The sequence below is a fragment of the Lathamus discolor genome, chromosome 1 (genome assembly GCF_037157495.1).
Source record: "Lathamus discolor isolate bLatDis1 chromosome 1, bLatDis1.hap1, whole genome shotgun sequence".
NCBI classification, from domain to species: domain Eukaryota; kingdom Metazoa; phylum Chordata; class Aves; order Psittaciformes; family Psittacidae; genus Lathamus; species Lathamus discolor.
The window spans coordinates 78972615-78987984 of NC_088884.1; the positions used below are offsets into that span (position 1 = coordinate 78972615).

Consider the following 15370-nt stretch of genomic DNA (forward strand, 5'->3'; position numbering starts at 1 on the left):
ATGCAGTGAGGAGGGTAAAAAAGTGGCAGAGAGGGCAAAACACAGGGTCACTGTGGAGCTGATGTCCATAGCTGATAGCTATGCTGCTCTGGAATGGCTCAATACGCTGCTAGAAGGGGCTTATCAGATCATTTACAGAGCCTGTCACCCTGCTCAAGTCATGAACAGGCTCCCCTTTGACCCAAGGCAGAACAAAAGTCAATCAGGACTGAAATATGTGGGTCAGACAGCCTGAATAGGCAATCAGTTCCTGGGTGAGCGAGGCAAGTCCCTAAATAAGCTCATCAGGGCTCCCGATGTGAGAGCCTGGGATGCAGGGGCTCCCTGTGCAGCTCTCCTGAGCCCTGCTGAATGGACAGCCAGTCACAAGTGACGCTGTGGTGAATTTGATAAACCAGCTCGGGTTTATTCTTTCTTTTCTCCTTCCATGATGAGGCGTTCCCCTAAATGAGATAAATCCTGTCAGAACTGATGCCACTAATAACCATCAGCAGTCTAGTTTTAATTAGAGTTTGCTTCATTAATGCCCCAACTCCTCTCTGCGCGGCAGATTAAATAATGTACTTTCAGCTCATTTACACAAACCCCCAAACTGCAAGGCTGAGCTGCAATCCTTTAATTAAACAGCCTGGCTGATCCCTACCGCTGCCTCGGCTCATCAGTCTAAGCCGATTAAAGAGAATAGGGACTAATAAAGAGCATAAACAGGGAAGTGACTCTCGTCTCTTCAAGGGACTCGGAGACTCCAGTGGTGATCAGCTGCTCTACCAGAAATCTTGCCTCAGCCCACATCACTTCCTTCTGGGATGTGCAAGAATGGTCCTGCTTTCAGAAATCCTTTTGGAGACTGAGGGAACTTGGGCAGCAGAAGGGTAACACAGTGGGGAAGGTAAGGATAAAGAGGGGCATCAAGGGAGAAAGAAGAGTGACTGACTGACTGCAGGAGGGACCAGCAAAAGCAGCCATACAGCTCAAATGTGGGACAAAGAAGGAGAAGGAAGCACAAGGCATAACAGTAAGGGGTTGGCTGTCAGGATCAGTCTGGGACAGAAGTTTGTCTCTGCTTGTAGTTTGTGATGGTCATTGTTGTCCTCGTGTGGTCTTAGTGTTTGTCCTGCAAGATTTCAGACCCTTTCTTTGCTGCCCGTCAAGCTAAAAATGGCTTGGCTTCACCTGGGTGGGAATGGTTAGGAACATGTCAGTGTCTAACCACTCAACAGAAGCCAGTTCAATGAGGCAGTTTCAATTATTCCCATTTGTATGTTCTGCTTTGCTTCACTGACTGCCACAAGCAATTCTAGCCCCACTCTGTCCTCCAGCATGTGAATTCCTTGTAGGGGGGTTACAGCTCCATGACTTTAGCGATGTGAATTTCACATCTGGCTGCTTAGCTGGGTTGCACCAGCAATCAGCAAGACTGGTGCTATAGGCCATGAATATTAGGAGACAGATTTGATCTCAGAATCTGTCCCCATGAAGCTCAGAGCCAAAGTACAGTATGAGGTGGTGGCAGTAGCAGGCATATTCCTGTTGCTGGACTCTTAGGACTTCCCCATTTCAAAGCACAGTGTAAATCCTGGGCATGGACCACTATTGTCTCCACTGGACTTGTACATATCCGGCTTCATGCCCGTAACCCATCTTGCAGGTTGGGCTTCCGCTGGGGATGCCAAAGGTCAGGTTGAGGGGAATGAGGAGATTCCATGTATGGCAGTGGTAGCTAGCCCTGCTCCTTTATTGAGGTTCTGATTAGAGTCTGATTTAGCCAAACCCTATAATTTCATAAAGCAACTGCTCTTTTTCTTGCTGGCTTCTGCCTGTTAACGGCAGGATTTCATTCTAGGGATTTGAATAGCCTAGTAATTGCATTTCCCACTTCTCCCAGTCTCACACAGTGGGGACTGGCATCCCAGAACAATGACCTTAAATGTGTCCAGCAGCAGCCCAACTCTAACGGGATTACATACCATTTTCCTTTGTGTGAGGTAATGGGGCTGAGATGAGAAAGATTTGTTTCTATTAGAGTAATGAGAGGAAATGATGGAGTCACAATTGGAAGGAACAGTATATTCATTCCGTTGCCTTTCATAGGCTTTTCGGAGCCTGCCTCTGGCTTGCCTGCAGTTTTGAATAGGAAATCAGCAGAAAATCACCCCTGCTCCAGGGATGGGAGAAGTTCTACATAAAACTTCAAGCACTTGGGGCAGGTCCACTCTGGCAACGGACACAGGGATAGCATTGGAGGGTTTAAAGATCATGTCACAGAGGAGACCAGATGGGATCTGCATGCATTTGTATGAAGGGGAGGATCAGATCCCAGCTGGCTCTTTGGGAAGGGAGGATGTTCCACCTGCATTTGTAGGATAGAGAAGGTGCTTCCTATCTGGAAAAAGTGCAGATGAGACCTGACCAGTGGGTCATGTTTTAAAGCAAATGAGACAGAGTTCTCCCAGGAAGAGAAGCTGTCAGGGACCTGAACAGAGTGTTCTGGAAGGGCTTGGAGGGGTACTGAGCAGAATAAAACATCTATGGAAACATCTATGGAAAACTTGGGCAAGCTCACCTCTTCCCACTTTCCTCACTTTCCAGTAAGGGAGACTGCTGCTTAGATCAGGATTGAAACACAGTTAGTGCAACTGGCTCATATTTACTTCATGATTATGGACCAATTAAACTTTAACTCAAGATAGTTTAGACTTCAAACAGCTGTGTACTCATTTCTGAAGCGCCTGCTGTATTAGTCACCATCACAGACTGGTTACTGCCTGCCATGACAGCACCAGTTAGCAGTAAGGTGACATGTAAGCCCTTGGCTATATCTCCAAGCCAGCCTTCCTTGCAGCTCTGGTGAAATTCCCTCTTGCCCCGCTTCTGACTTATCAAAGTACTCAAATGGAAATACGTGTTCCTGCTGGAAGAGGTCCTTTGTGCTTGTTGCTCCAGTTTTGTATGTGGGAGGATGAAAAGTGGAAGGACAGATTTTGAACAGTTCTTTGAAATCAGACCTTCAAAACTCTTTCTTCCCAGCTCTCCAAGTACGCTACACACCAAGCAGAACTTGGTAAAAAGCAGAATCTGAATTAATTTACTTCTGGAGGTCTGCTCTCTCTGGCTCTTCATGTTTCTTTACCTGAGCTCTCTGTTTCCATTGAGCATACATTTATTCTTTCTCCTATGAGATCATGCTGAAATGCGTTGGCACAAAAGAGCCATGAATATTATCAACTGCACAGTCACAGCATCATGTCCTTTGGCTCCACACTGCTGTGGCCCAGGAGCACCTCTACTCCCAGTACAGCTCCCACTTTGCCCTTTGGTCACTCTAGGTCCTCTAACAGTTAGATCCTTCTGAGAAATCCACAAGACTTTGAATTGTGAATGCAATAGCCCTTAAGGCTGAGGCCCATGGAGCTGGTGAGAACTGAACTGCTCTCCAATTCAATTCTCCTTTTAGATACCACTGAAACATCTTGATAAATAGATGGGGAATGATGACTTTCCATTAGTGTCCATCACGCTTCAAGCATTACAGAAAAACAACTGAGCTACCCAGCATGTTTTCTGAACTTGTAAAAGATTGACCTTGCCTGACAGAAAAATGCAAATCTAGCTCTTGAAATGGGAAATTGGCCTTTCTGGCTTAGGATTGCTGGCAGGATATTGGATATATAACCTGGAGGTCAGTATTTCCTTCCAGCTCAGAGGTACTCAGTGTCTTTGGCCCAGGTATGAAACATGGTAATGGCTCTAGTCTGTATCAAATCAGGTCTACAACCTACCACACAAAACAGCATAACAACTCAATCTAATTGGCCCCCAGCTGGCAGTGCCAAGTGCAAGCTCCCACAGTTAGTGGACCGTGGAGGCTGAATTCTCAGATTCTTAATGGAGAAAACTCCAAGCCAGATTTATAGCATCTGGACATGACAGTGCAAAGGAAGCCTCTACACCCATGGTCTGTGCCTTGTGTGCTCTGAAGACAAACAACTTCATATCCAAAGCTCTTCAGTCAAACTTCTTTCATTTGTGCTAAAGTCTTCCACAGCACTGTTTTTTAAAACACAGAGGAGAAGTTTGAGCAGCGTTTCTGCTTTGTTAGCACATCCTGTTTGTGCTTCTTTTCTCATTTCTTTTCCTTATTGAGGTCACAGGCATGAAGAGAGGATTTTTTCTGCTTCTTAACAGCTCATCTACTTCTTATTCTTTCCTCCCTGTAGATTTAATAATCTTGTTCAAGATATTACGATTGGAGGTTGTGGGGATGCTGCAAACAGGCAGAGACGGGTCAGCAAAGTTCATGTAAATATTCCCCGTGCTCACAGTTGTCAGAGTTTTGATTTTAGTCTGACGCAGAGATGTGGGTGAGAAGTGGTGTCTAGGCCCAGATTGGAACTCTTCCTAAACCTGGGAGTCTGTAGATCCCTCGCTTTTTAAGGGTGTTTTGTACAATCAGAACTAGCAGCTTTAATTGCTTTGCAGGAAACTAGGTCCAGAACCACAAAGGTATTTAGAGCATGTAGATTTAGGGGAAATACAGAAACGCAATTATAAGCAAAAAATGTTTTAGAAAACATACTTAACAACATAGTTACCAACAACCTTGGGAATCTCTTGCAGGGAGGTATAGTTGGCAATTCTTCTGGTACTATGACCTGGGAGGAATGGCTCTTTCTGGAAGCATCCAAAGAAACAGGAGGTGAGTTTCAGATGCAGCATCTCAGTCGTGTGAAGGAGATCCAGTAGGACATTTTGACACTATCTGTCTCCCACACAGGCATTTCTCTGCTCCTCTCCAGCAGCTGGTGCAGCCACTTTCAGGCAAGTTTGGAGAACATGAGGGTGAGGAAGTACAGTGAGGAATAGATGGGCTCTTCATGAAAAAATATTGCCTCTGTCAACATCTTTCTTCAGGAAGGAGGAAGACGGCAGGAGAGAGGCCAAGGAAATCCCATCTGAAGTATCCTATTTTGAATGTAAAGATACTCACCAGACACTGATGGGAGCCTGAAGCCGTATCCAATCATTGCCTGGTCACATGTTCTTCCAGTCCTTCCTTCTCCCCTGTTGCTTATAAGGATCCTGCCCTAGAGGAATTTGGACTTGGATTCAGGTGCTTTTCTCCCACATGTGATAGCACTTGCCATTTCTTGGGCCACAGCAGCGGTAATGTCTGTGAAAAATAATCAATCATAGCCAACCTTACAGTTGTGAGAGCCACTTGCAACAGTTATTAAGATGAGTTAGTTGTTTTAATACTAGGCGATTCACTCATGGCTTAGAGATGATCCTCATGTTCTCTCTCCTACACAGCAAAGAATTCCCTGCCCGTAACATGACCACTTCTTAGTACCAGCAGAATGCAAATAAACACCTCCCGTGTTTTTTGTGTGATAACACCACAGAGACACATGAGAAGAGGCTATGCCAGCTTTGGAAATAGTCCTGTATCTAGCACAGGAAAACGGGCACAGACGGTTGATAAAGTGATAGCAGATGGACTGTGATGGAGCTCACATCATTCATTCTAATCCTCTGCTGAAATCATCAGACCTGATCTGCAACGGTCAAGATGCATCCACCACTGAAATTGGGTCGTTCCAGATCTTTTGTACACTGAGGTGTATTCTGTTGAACTCGACATGTGGTTTCTGTGGACCCTCTGTCCACACACTTGTTGACAGCTTACAAGGCAGAAAACAGAGAAGGCAAAGAGATGGAAAAAAGAGCCAATGAGAAATAAAGGGAGTCAAACTGACCCCAACAAAGATAACATGGCTACAGTAAAGGAAAATGGGTTGGAAACATGCTACACAGAGAAGGACAATAGGAGAGAAGGAGCAGGATAAGTAGGAAGGTAAAAACCAGTCAATGAAAGAAGAGAGGGAGCAAGAATATATGAACATATGAAGAGGAGATAAAGGAGCGGGCCCCTTGGTTGGAATATTCCTGCTCATGCCAGCATTCTTTAAGAGTGACAGCAATGAGGCTTTGGCCTTTTATGACACATTTTCTTGTAGCTTGATGTCAATCCAAAGGTCTTTTGTCTTTTTTTTGTACTCTGCAACACTAACTCATTCCTATGCAGGTTCATCTTCTGACCTCCCCATTGGGGCAGACTCTGGGCTGAAATACAATAAGCTCTCCCTTTGGAAAAGCACGTCTGTGCTCCAGAATTCCTTCTTCTCCATGTGGCCCTGGCAGGCTTTCATACACTCCAGGAAGAATGGAAGAGTCTGAGATGCTGAAGGGGAGCACACTTGTACAGCTGCTCAGGCCACTCACTCTGTGTGTGCTCTGTGAATAGCTGGATAGCTGAGTGAGAGGGTGCATAAGGCTGTGGGGGTGGTCACTGGATGGAGGAAAGGAGGAAGGAATGCTAACCATGCTGTTTCTGTCTTGGTCTTCTATCTTTTGTTCATCCTAGATCTGAACACAGTGGCAAAGTTAAAATTTGGATCATATCTGATTTCCTAAAGCTAGCGAATAGTGTCTGTATTGAGGATGGTGAATTGAGGCTGTGTTACTCTTCATGTTGGGGAGGACCAGGCTTCCTTTTTGGTTTGACACAAGCAGTGGCCTTCTACTGGGCTGCAGTGATCTCAAAAGACAAAATAGCCGAGATACGTGAGAACAGAAACAAAACTTACCTGGCTTAAGCAAAGATGTTCCTGTGAAGTGGCTCAATCACTGCCTTCAGAAATCAATTACCCCAGGCCCTTGGGAAGGAACCCAGGGTTGCAGTCCACCCTAGGGTCTGTCACAACAGGTAGAAAAACACCACCACAGAAGCCCTTGCTTAGGTCTATCAGTGCCAAGAGTTGTGTCCCTCAGCCAGCTCACAGGCAGCTGGAACAGGAGAGCAATGGGCTGAAGAGATATTGCAAGGCTTTCTTGCCTCGTAGAGGCTTTGCTGCCTCCCAGCCCTGAATTCATCTCATTTTAGCAGTGAAATTCTATCTTATCTTCTGCATGATTGCACCGGCAGGCTTTTGTCAGCGAATTTGGTGATGTTCAAACCTGCCTCAGGGGTGAAGAGCCAAGAGATCTGAGCCGAAGTGGCAGAAAGACTGCTGCTGAGAAGCCAAGTTTCTCTTTCCTGGGGTGCTGAGCGGGCAGTTACACTAATGCAGGATGCCATCTGTTTTTTCCTTCCCTAAAAGGTCGTGTTTACTAAACATTGCAGAGGCAAAAGAGGTCTGGGGTTAAGGTAACAGTAGTTAAACCCTGATGAGCAAGGTCCCCCTGTGCCTTCGCTGTCCACTTGGTTCTTTTCACACCTCCGTGTTAAGCATAGGTGCTCTGTCGACACAGCCACAAGTAACTTTCCCCGCAGTGACAGGCTGTGGGACCTCCTCTTAGTCTAACCTGCAGAGACAGCACAGCAACCAGCCTGGGGCTTCAAGCACTGAGGTGTGATGGGCAGCTGAGAAATGGGATGTACTTCCTAAACTGAGCTCTGTGCTCCTGCAGCAGGAGGCATGACTGGGAAGGGAGGAGAATAGAGGGTGGCCTGAGTGTCATTCTGAGGTGCCACTTGGGCACACATAGGAACTGTATGAAAAAACCTGTGTGACAGCCACACTTCACAACACAGCCAGCATTGCACCGCAAACACCGTTTCTCCTACAGTGGGAGCTGCCTTAGGCTTTCCAAGTCACCCTCTGGAGGAGCCTGTCTGTGTCCATGAAAAAACAGAGGTCCTGGTCCTCAGCTGGCTGAAGTTAGCCACAGAGAGCCCGGCCACATACAAGCATGAGTAAAGTTAGCTCCCATAGTGCTGTTCTGTAGCAAAAGGCACAACAACACAACAATGTGGGAATTACACAGCACATAGGGATCATGTTTGAATACCAAATCTGAAATCAAAGCCCTGACTTTGGCATGTTGAACGCTGTAGGACATGAGGTATTAGCTAGTGCTATTACATTTTCTGTCTGCTTAATATACATCTCACCAAAGCCACTTTCAGCAATGTTGAAAAGATATTGCCTGGTTCGGTCTGTGCTAAAGGATGTTAAATTTAATTCATTTCCAGTATATTTACTGTACTGTGCTGTCAAATCTGTTTTACAGGTGTGTGTGCCAGCCTTTTCATGAAACAAGTAATACATCCTGGGATGGGTAATAAGCTTGGCTAATTACCATTAATTCCTCTTGGGTAAAACTAGTGTGAGAAGATGGCTTGATGCCACTGCTTTGCAAGGTGTTACATGAATGTAGACAAAATCAGAATCTTGTTCCTATATTTGTCTGTGTTGGGGAGACTGTCTGGGAAAGCTGCAGCTTGGCTGGCAGGGGATGATTTGCCAAGATCAAGTTCCAAGTTCCCTGCCTCTCTGGCAGGATAGACTTCTGCCTTCCATCATTTTCAGCATGCTTCCAGAGAGCATTGCCTCCAAGTCTCCTTAAAACCTGAACTTAAAAGCAAATCAGAAGCAATTCTTTAGCACTCAGGCCCCCAGCATGTCAGAAATCGCTGAACCTTGAAAAGATCCTGTAATATATTACCAAGCCTGTCTCAGCCATTTTTTCCATTGAATTCTGATCAAGCCATTCACCGTATGTTATGGGTGTCCTCAGGGAACATTGAAATGAAATAAACTGAAAAGGCACTTTGGTACCCTGCTAACTCAGCAATTGATTGATTGATTTATTTATTTTCTGAGCAGGGGAAGGAGAGAGGACAGGGGAAACACTGAGATGCCTTCAGACGGAGGGAGCACAGGTTCTTGCAGACCTGGGGTCTGAACTCTGTTATCTTGGCATTAGCTAGTGACCTCGTTCTAATTCTCCCTGTGGGTCTTTGTAAGGGTTTTTTATTCTGGCATCCCTTAAGCTTTGAAGTCTTGTATGGCCCTCAGGCCATGGTAATACTAATCACAGCACTTTAGAGCAGCGTATATACAATAACCAACTGACCCTCATAAAGAGCCCTGTGAAATGGATTCATAAATTTTTGTGGTCCTTCACAACTAGTCCGTGTAGTCTTTGCCTCAGTTCCAGGTCACAGTCCTGCACACTGGCCTTGAATACCATGAAGAAAGTGTTCGGTAAGTTATACATGGAAAACGGCAATGTGGTCTTCTGGAGTGACACAGGGACACAAAAGGGAGGTGAGATCAGCTGCTGTAGTACTTTTGTAACACCTCACACTCACAGCTTCCCCCTGTACAATTAGCTAGATCTTTTTGCATAACCACTATACCTGCCAACGGGGCATCTGAGCATCCTCTTCTTGAGTAACTGCTTTCTTACACTGCTGTCCAAGTCCGGAAGAGCCATTGCTGTTTTTGTTATTCTGCTATTGCCCTTATTCATCTGGAGTAATTTTGATTCTGTAAGAAGAGAAGGAAGAAAGAGATGAGTTTTGTGTCTTGACCACATGGGAGTTGTGTAGCTCTGGGGTGATCAGTGAGAAAGCTCGGTTCTAATTTCTTACAGGACTGACATTACTGTCCTTGAGAAGAGTAGCTCTCCTGACCCTAGAGCCCCATTTAGTCACTCAGCTACCCTGTAAGCACCTTTCTGAGAGCTCTGAAAATTACTCATAAGACCACGAACTGATTCTGGTATTTGACAGTGGTGCAATGGAATGTAATGTCTGGAGCATTCTGTGTTCCTGCCTACTGGTCTAGCTTGAAATTGTCTTGAAATATGTGGGGGAAGGGGCTGCATGTTCTTTCTCAAGTCATCAGGTATGGGAATGTCTAAGCCTGACAGTCAAGATCCAACAGACAACCATGGTTCATCTCCGCTGCTGGCAGTTAGAAGCACAGATCCTTGCCAAGATGGAAATGTGTCTTTCCAGCAGCAAGGAGATGGTGAGGTGTATGCAAGGAAATGCACCATCCTGATCCCGTAGGAACTGAAGATCAGTCAGATCTGCCCCATGACAGAGTATGTTACAACAGCTCATCGTGGGGAGCTGATACTGCTAAGAATGGGCAGATGGGCTTCTCTGGTTTGATAATGTAATTGTCACTGATTTGGGCTTCAGGTTTCCAAAATAGCAGGAAGGGAGAAAAAAGAAAGTTATAAAACCCCCTTTTCCTCTGTCATCGCTGTGCATTCTTCCCTCAGTGTACTCCTCATAGAAACTCTTCTTGAGAAATTTGCAAATAGAAGCTAAATATCAGAAGTCTCTCTTGCATATAGTTATGGGCGCCCAGCTGAATCGTCTCAAAATATGGTGAGAGCTTTTTCACCATCCTGCTTTCTTGAAACAAATGCTAGGATTCAGCCCAGAACCCTGATATCCCTGTTTTGAAATGCTAGACTCACTATAGTATTTCATATAAGCCCTCAGTCAGACTGCAGTCATCATCTTTGTTAACAAAACCGGTTTCTGTCTGCAGAAGGCATATACAAGTCAGCAGTGCAAAAGTAGCAGGAGATATCTGAAACTTGAGAGATGCTTTCTATAGCAGGTGAAATCTATTTGTAATAATAACTAAGCTTGTTACTATGGGTCATAAAAGTCATGTAGGAATGAGTATCTAGGATGAACAGAACAGCTGAATTTGTAGTCTTTGTTTCTACCTGATTGTAAGTGATTTACATTAGCATTACAACTTTCAATCAAACAGAAGTCAAAGACATTACAAACCTTCCCTACCTGATTGCATGACTAGCAGAAAATTGCTTCATTTATCATGCACGAGTAGCTGTAAAAACTATGAAGGGTGGCAGTATATGATACTTCAGGACAGCAAGTGAAGAACACTGATTACAGCTGAAACTGCAGGGGGGATGCTGGGATGCAGAACTAAATTAACCTAGTTGGAGTTTGGCCAGGACATTGGGATACATACCTTAGACTCTGCGTGGGACTTCTAATTATTACAAGTGGTCTGAAAAATTTTCTCATCCGAGAAATAGAATGTGCAAAAGTTCCATTCCCTTCCTTCATCCTACAGCCAGGGAGGTTGGCTCTCTGGCCAAGGGAAAGTAAGTGTATCCCCATAGTTACAATAGCTCCTGAGGCACCACTTACTAACAAAAACTGTGCTCTGCCAGTGCTAATCTGTGCATCGTTAAGGTTTTGTCCTCTATTTCATTGCCGCATCAATTTCGATCTCTAGCAGTGTGTTTTGTCTGCCATATGGAAGCTTCAGCAGTCACTGCTACTCAATAACAGAGAATAAGCCTTCCCACAACATTTCCTCAGAAACAGGTTCAAGACCAAGTAAACCTGTGAGGAATATAGGGTGGTAAGTGGAACCATAGAGCTGTAATGCCAACATTCAGGCTGCTAAGCACACTCTGTCGTTGCCCCTTTTTTCTATTGCTTATAAGTCACTAAAGTTTGCCAGCTGAAGATGGAATTTGCGAGGTTTGATCTCCTGCCCAAAGGTGAGGTAGGTTTGTCTTTCATTTTTGGAGATTTCTTTTTTCCTACTATGTGGAAGTGGTTCAGCCACTCACAAAGGAACATGTAGAAGCTATTCCCACTTCAGCAAGAGTATTTTCTATTGCTTTCTGAACAGCACAACAGCCAAACAAGCAGGGGGTTAAAAAGTTTATATTTAGCCTAAAAACCTCCAGCTGAAAAATGCCTTTGAGTGCTTCAGTAGAATCTGACTTCGATTTGACCAAGTTTTGACCCTCAGAAAATTCCACACATAAGCTCAATACATTTGTTGGTGTATTCGTTGGGCTCAGAGTAGGAAGGCAAGGTTATACTGTACGTACATGTGGTTAGTGTATGTCCTCATCCTAGCACAGTGTCTTTAGGAGCTTCAGTACTCACTGTGGGTGGGAGCGCTGAGCTTGGTCGTGCTTCTCACACATCTGTGACTGAATGCGCACTTGGTGCTTGCAGTCTTAGGAGCATCCTGTGTCTGTAGGAATAACCTAAATGCCTAATGAGGCTAAAGGGGGCTTCCGAGCAATTTGGATTGGTCCAACAGCCTCTGCCTCATTGGCCAGGGTAAGAATCTGGCCCAGTGAGGATACCTAGGGTCAGACAAAGCCTAGACATCAATGGGTAGGCCCTTGGTGGTGAGGCAGGTCCAAGGTCAAGCTGTGGAGTCAGTGGCCAGATCAAGTTGGTCCATGGTCATGGAAAGGGGAAGCCTGTGTCAGAGCTGGCGACCAGTAAGCTTACAGTGTTGTTGGGGCAGGGGCTGAGTGCTCCGGGCTGGGCTGAAAAGGGGAGACTGTGCAGGGGATATCTGGGTGGCCCCAGTTGAGGCCAGTCAAGCCACTACGGTCTAGTAGTGCACTAAGGACCTCGACAAGGCTTTCCAGAGAGCCAGTTTCCAGGGAATCTTCATGTCCAGAGATACTCAAAGGTTGCCTTGAGATCAACCTTTATCTGTTTGAAAATGGCCCTGCTTTGAGCAGGGAGTTGAAATAGAGACCTTCAGCCTTCCCTCCCAGCCCGGGTTGTTCTGTTATTTGACAAAGCCTGCTGGTTTTTATTCTACATTAACAGAGCATCCGGGATATCCTGCCACTATGAATGCTACTCACTCAAACTTTAAATTGTGAGTGACAGAAAGCCAAATAGGTAGTATACACTAGGCATGATGTACAGCCTTCCAGAGTGATGAGCCTGAATGCTGCAAACTCTTATGCACACACTTCACATTCTACCATGAACAGTCAGTGGAGGCCCTCAGAAAAATAGCTAAGCATATGTGCAAGGGTTTGGAGCATATCCAAACAAGGATATCATCATCATCATCACATGAAGGAATATTTGCTGGCATTTAGAGCCCATTCATGCTCCAAGGGAAGTCAGCTCTCTAGCTCTCTAGTCTACTGTCTCAGACCCTGATCTGCCTTAAAGTCTGTGGCCTTGACTCAGCAGAGCAATTTGGGGTATGTGTCTTGCTGAATCAGAGCTTATGCACCTAGCTGAAATTGCTTTGCAGGGCACAGTCCGGTTCCCGTGGAACACTTGTGAGGCTTTTGGCATTCACTTCAATGAAAGCATTATGGAAATCTGTGTCACCTGGTCATCCTCTGAGCTGAGAATAAAAGTTAAAATGAGAATGGATAGAACAGAGGCTGCCAATAAAAATGGTACAGTGTGGGCTGTAGGGGAAAAGGCTTTTATTAATGTTTGCTGCAATGTGGATGGACATAGAACAGAAGGAGTTAAAAATGAGTACATTCTTTACATGTACATCTCTGGAAAAAGAGTGTTCAATTTTATAGTATCAGGAATAGAACAAGGAAAGAATTTATGAGGTGTACAACCAAAAAGGACAGTTTTATGCCTCATTTTTATGGTGGTATTTCCTGATTGATGAGCATGCAGATATGTCATTTTAATATGCTTTGACAAAGTTGGTTATATAACGTTTATGTACAAGACTGGTTTCTTCTGTGAATTTACCTTTGAAGCCTTAGCTGGTGACTACATGTGTGCGTATAAAAGAAGAAACTTTTTGCCTTTAAGTACTTCATCTTCCTTAGTTCTGAAGTTGTGGTACTGTCTTTGGCTCAGCAGACATGCAGCCCTTCTAGAAACTGTGGGAATATTTCTAAATTTGGTTGTTGAATCTGCTCAACAGAAGAGGTACCACTGGAGAGAATCAATTTCATTTTAAAGTACTAGTAAGTATGCAAAATTGCTCTGAATCTTAGGAGCCAAAGTCTATTTACAGTTAGAAGACTTGGGCTCTTAAGTGCTTATAGCTCTTTTGAAAATGAGACTTAAATGCTCCTAAGTAATTTGGGTACTACAGAAAATCATATCTAATTTCCTTGATTTTGTGCTGACATCAACACCAATCATGAAATGATTTGTTATCTAGATGGTAGCAGAACTGGTCGCATGTGCAGCAAATCCAAGAGAAGGAGATATGATTCAGAAGTGAATTAAATAATTGAATGGTGTTTAAATACAGGAGGCAGTACACATCCTTGGCTTCAGTGGTTCTATAGTAATTATTTCCAAAGTAGATGTTGCTCTCAGCTAAACACTCCTCCCCTGGAAAACAGTGGAGCTGTATCCATGCAGACTGCCCTGCACACTCCTGGAAATCCTGAATTATTCCTCCGTGGCCACTGGAAGGAGACTAATGTAACAACAAGCACACACTCCGATGCTTCAAGCAGTCCCCCAGAATACCAAAATCTTGTTTGAAATTGGGTTGCTTTGGAGAATATTTGGGAAGAGGGGTTGAGGACAGACTTTCTCAGCACTTCGGTGGATCAGATGTATGCTAATCCCATGCTGCCTGGAGCGGCATGTCAGGTCTCTTAAGAGTGCACTGTTGTCAGGCCCTGGTTTCACACGATTGCTGCTGTGGCTGACAGGAGAAAAAGGGGTTTTCCTTTCTGCACAAGATCTCCATGGTATGGCAATCTGTGGGTCAGAAAGAAACATCTTTTATAGAAGCTCTGCAGTCTGCTATGGCTGTATTGTAGACATGCTTTAAAGAGTCAGGACCTCAGGGCTGGCTGGCTCTGTTAACCTCTATACTCTCAGCTCCCCAAGAGTTCCTCTGGAAACTCTGCAACATTCAGGTGCCTCTGCCCCATTCCCCACATGCACTTAGAAATTCCAGGGCAAAACTGGATCCTTGGGATCCAGGCCCCATGCCAGATGGAACTCTGGGGTGCACAAGGGGATGCTGAGCATAGGCAGCAAGGGCACAGGGGTGCTAGCTGCTGTAGAGAGCAGGAGAGGTGTCCGTAGGCTGTGACACCACCTCCAAGTGCAGCACTGGGCAGCTCCAGGAGTCTCAGGACCGGCACATACAGTGTGTGCAGGACAGGAGCCTGCTGTTAGGGAGAGAGGGATCAGAGCTTTGGCTGCATCAACCTAAAGTCCTGATCCATCATTGAGAGAGACCCCTCAGAGCCCAGGCTCCCCTGACATTTAGAATGCAGCTCAGTGACTGAGTATAGCAAGCAGCAATAAGCATAATCGTACATACAATATAATAAAACCAAATAAACCAAGCGAAACGTTGCGTTTTGTTCACAGTGACGATCCCAGCGGTTCCACAAGCAAGAAAGCCGGGTGTGAAACGGAGGATCCGAAGGAGGCCGGCAGACAGAGTGGCCAGGAAGGCAGGTCCGACACCCAGACGCTAAAAGCCCAGCATGCGGAGCTCCAAGAAGAGCAGGCAGCGGGGTGTTCCCCTCTGGTGCAGAAGGCGAGCCTCCACCACACGGGCTCCCCAGTGAGAGTGCAGCGCAGCAAAGGGACGGCCTCGTGTTCCCATGCAGCTGCCTCCGATTATGAGCTCTCCCTTGACCTAAAGAATAAACAGGTACAGGGGCTTCCTCCCCAGGCTGTGGGAAAAGGGGACGGGATGGGTGGGATTGCATTCACACTGTGGTGGGACATCTTTCAGCAAATACCTTAGCCCTTCGTTCACCTGAGCAGGCCTGGCCATGGGGCTGATGG

At 45.5% G+C, this 15370-nt stretch overlaps 1 protein-coding gene across 6 annotated transcripts in view; it reads left to right on the forward strand.

Moving 5' to 3' along the window:
* The window catches only part of IQSEC3 (IQ motif and Sec7 domain ArfGEF 3), a 103234-nt gene that overhangs the window by 47817 nt on the left and 40047 nt on the right, over positions 1–15370 (forward strand). For 4 of the 6 annotated variants that reach the window (XM_065682233.1, XM_065682255.1, XM_065682252.1 and 1 more), the window contains exon 3: positions 14945–15233. In XM_065682233.1, the coding sequence (XP_065538305.1) occupies positions 14945–15233 (289 nt within the window). Of the gene's footprint in view, positions 1–4617; positions 4697–13534; positions 13567–14944; positions 15234–15370 lie in introns of those variants that run through there. The other 2 variants (XM_065682263.1, XM_065682270.1) reach the window with 2 other exon arrangements.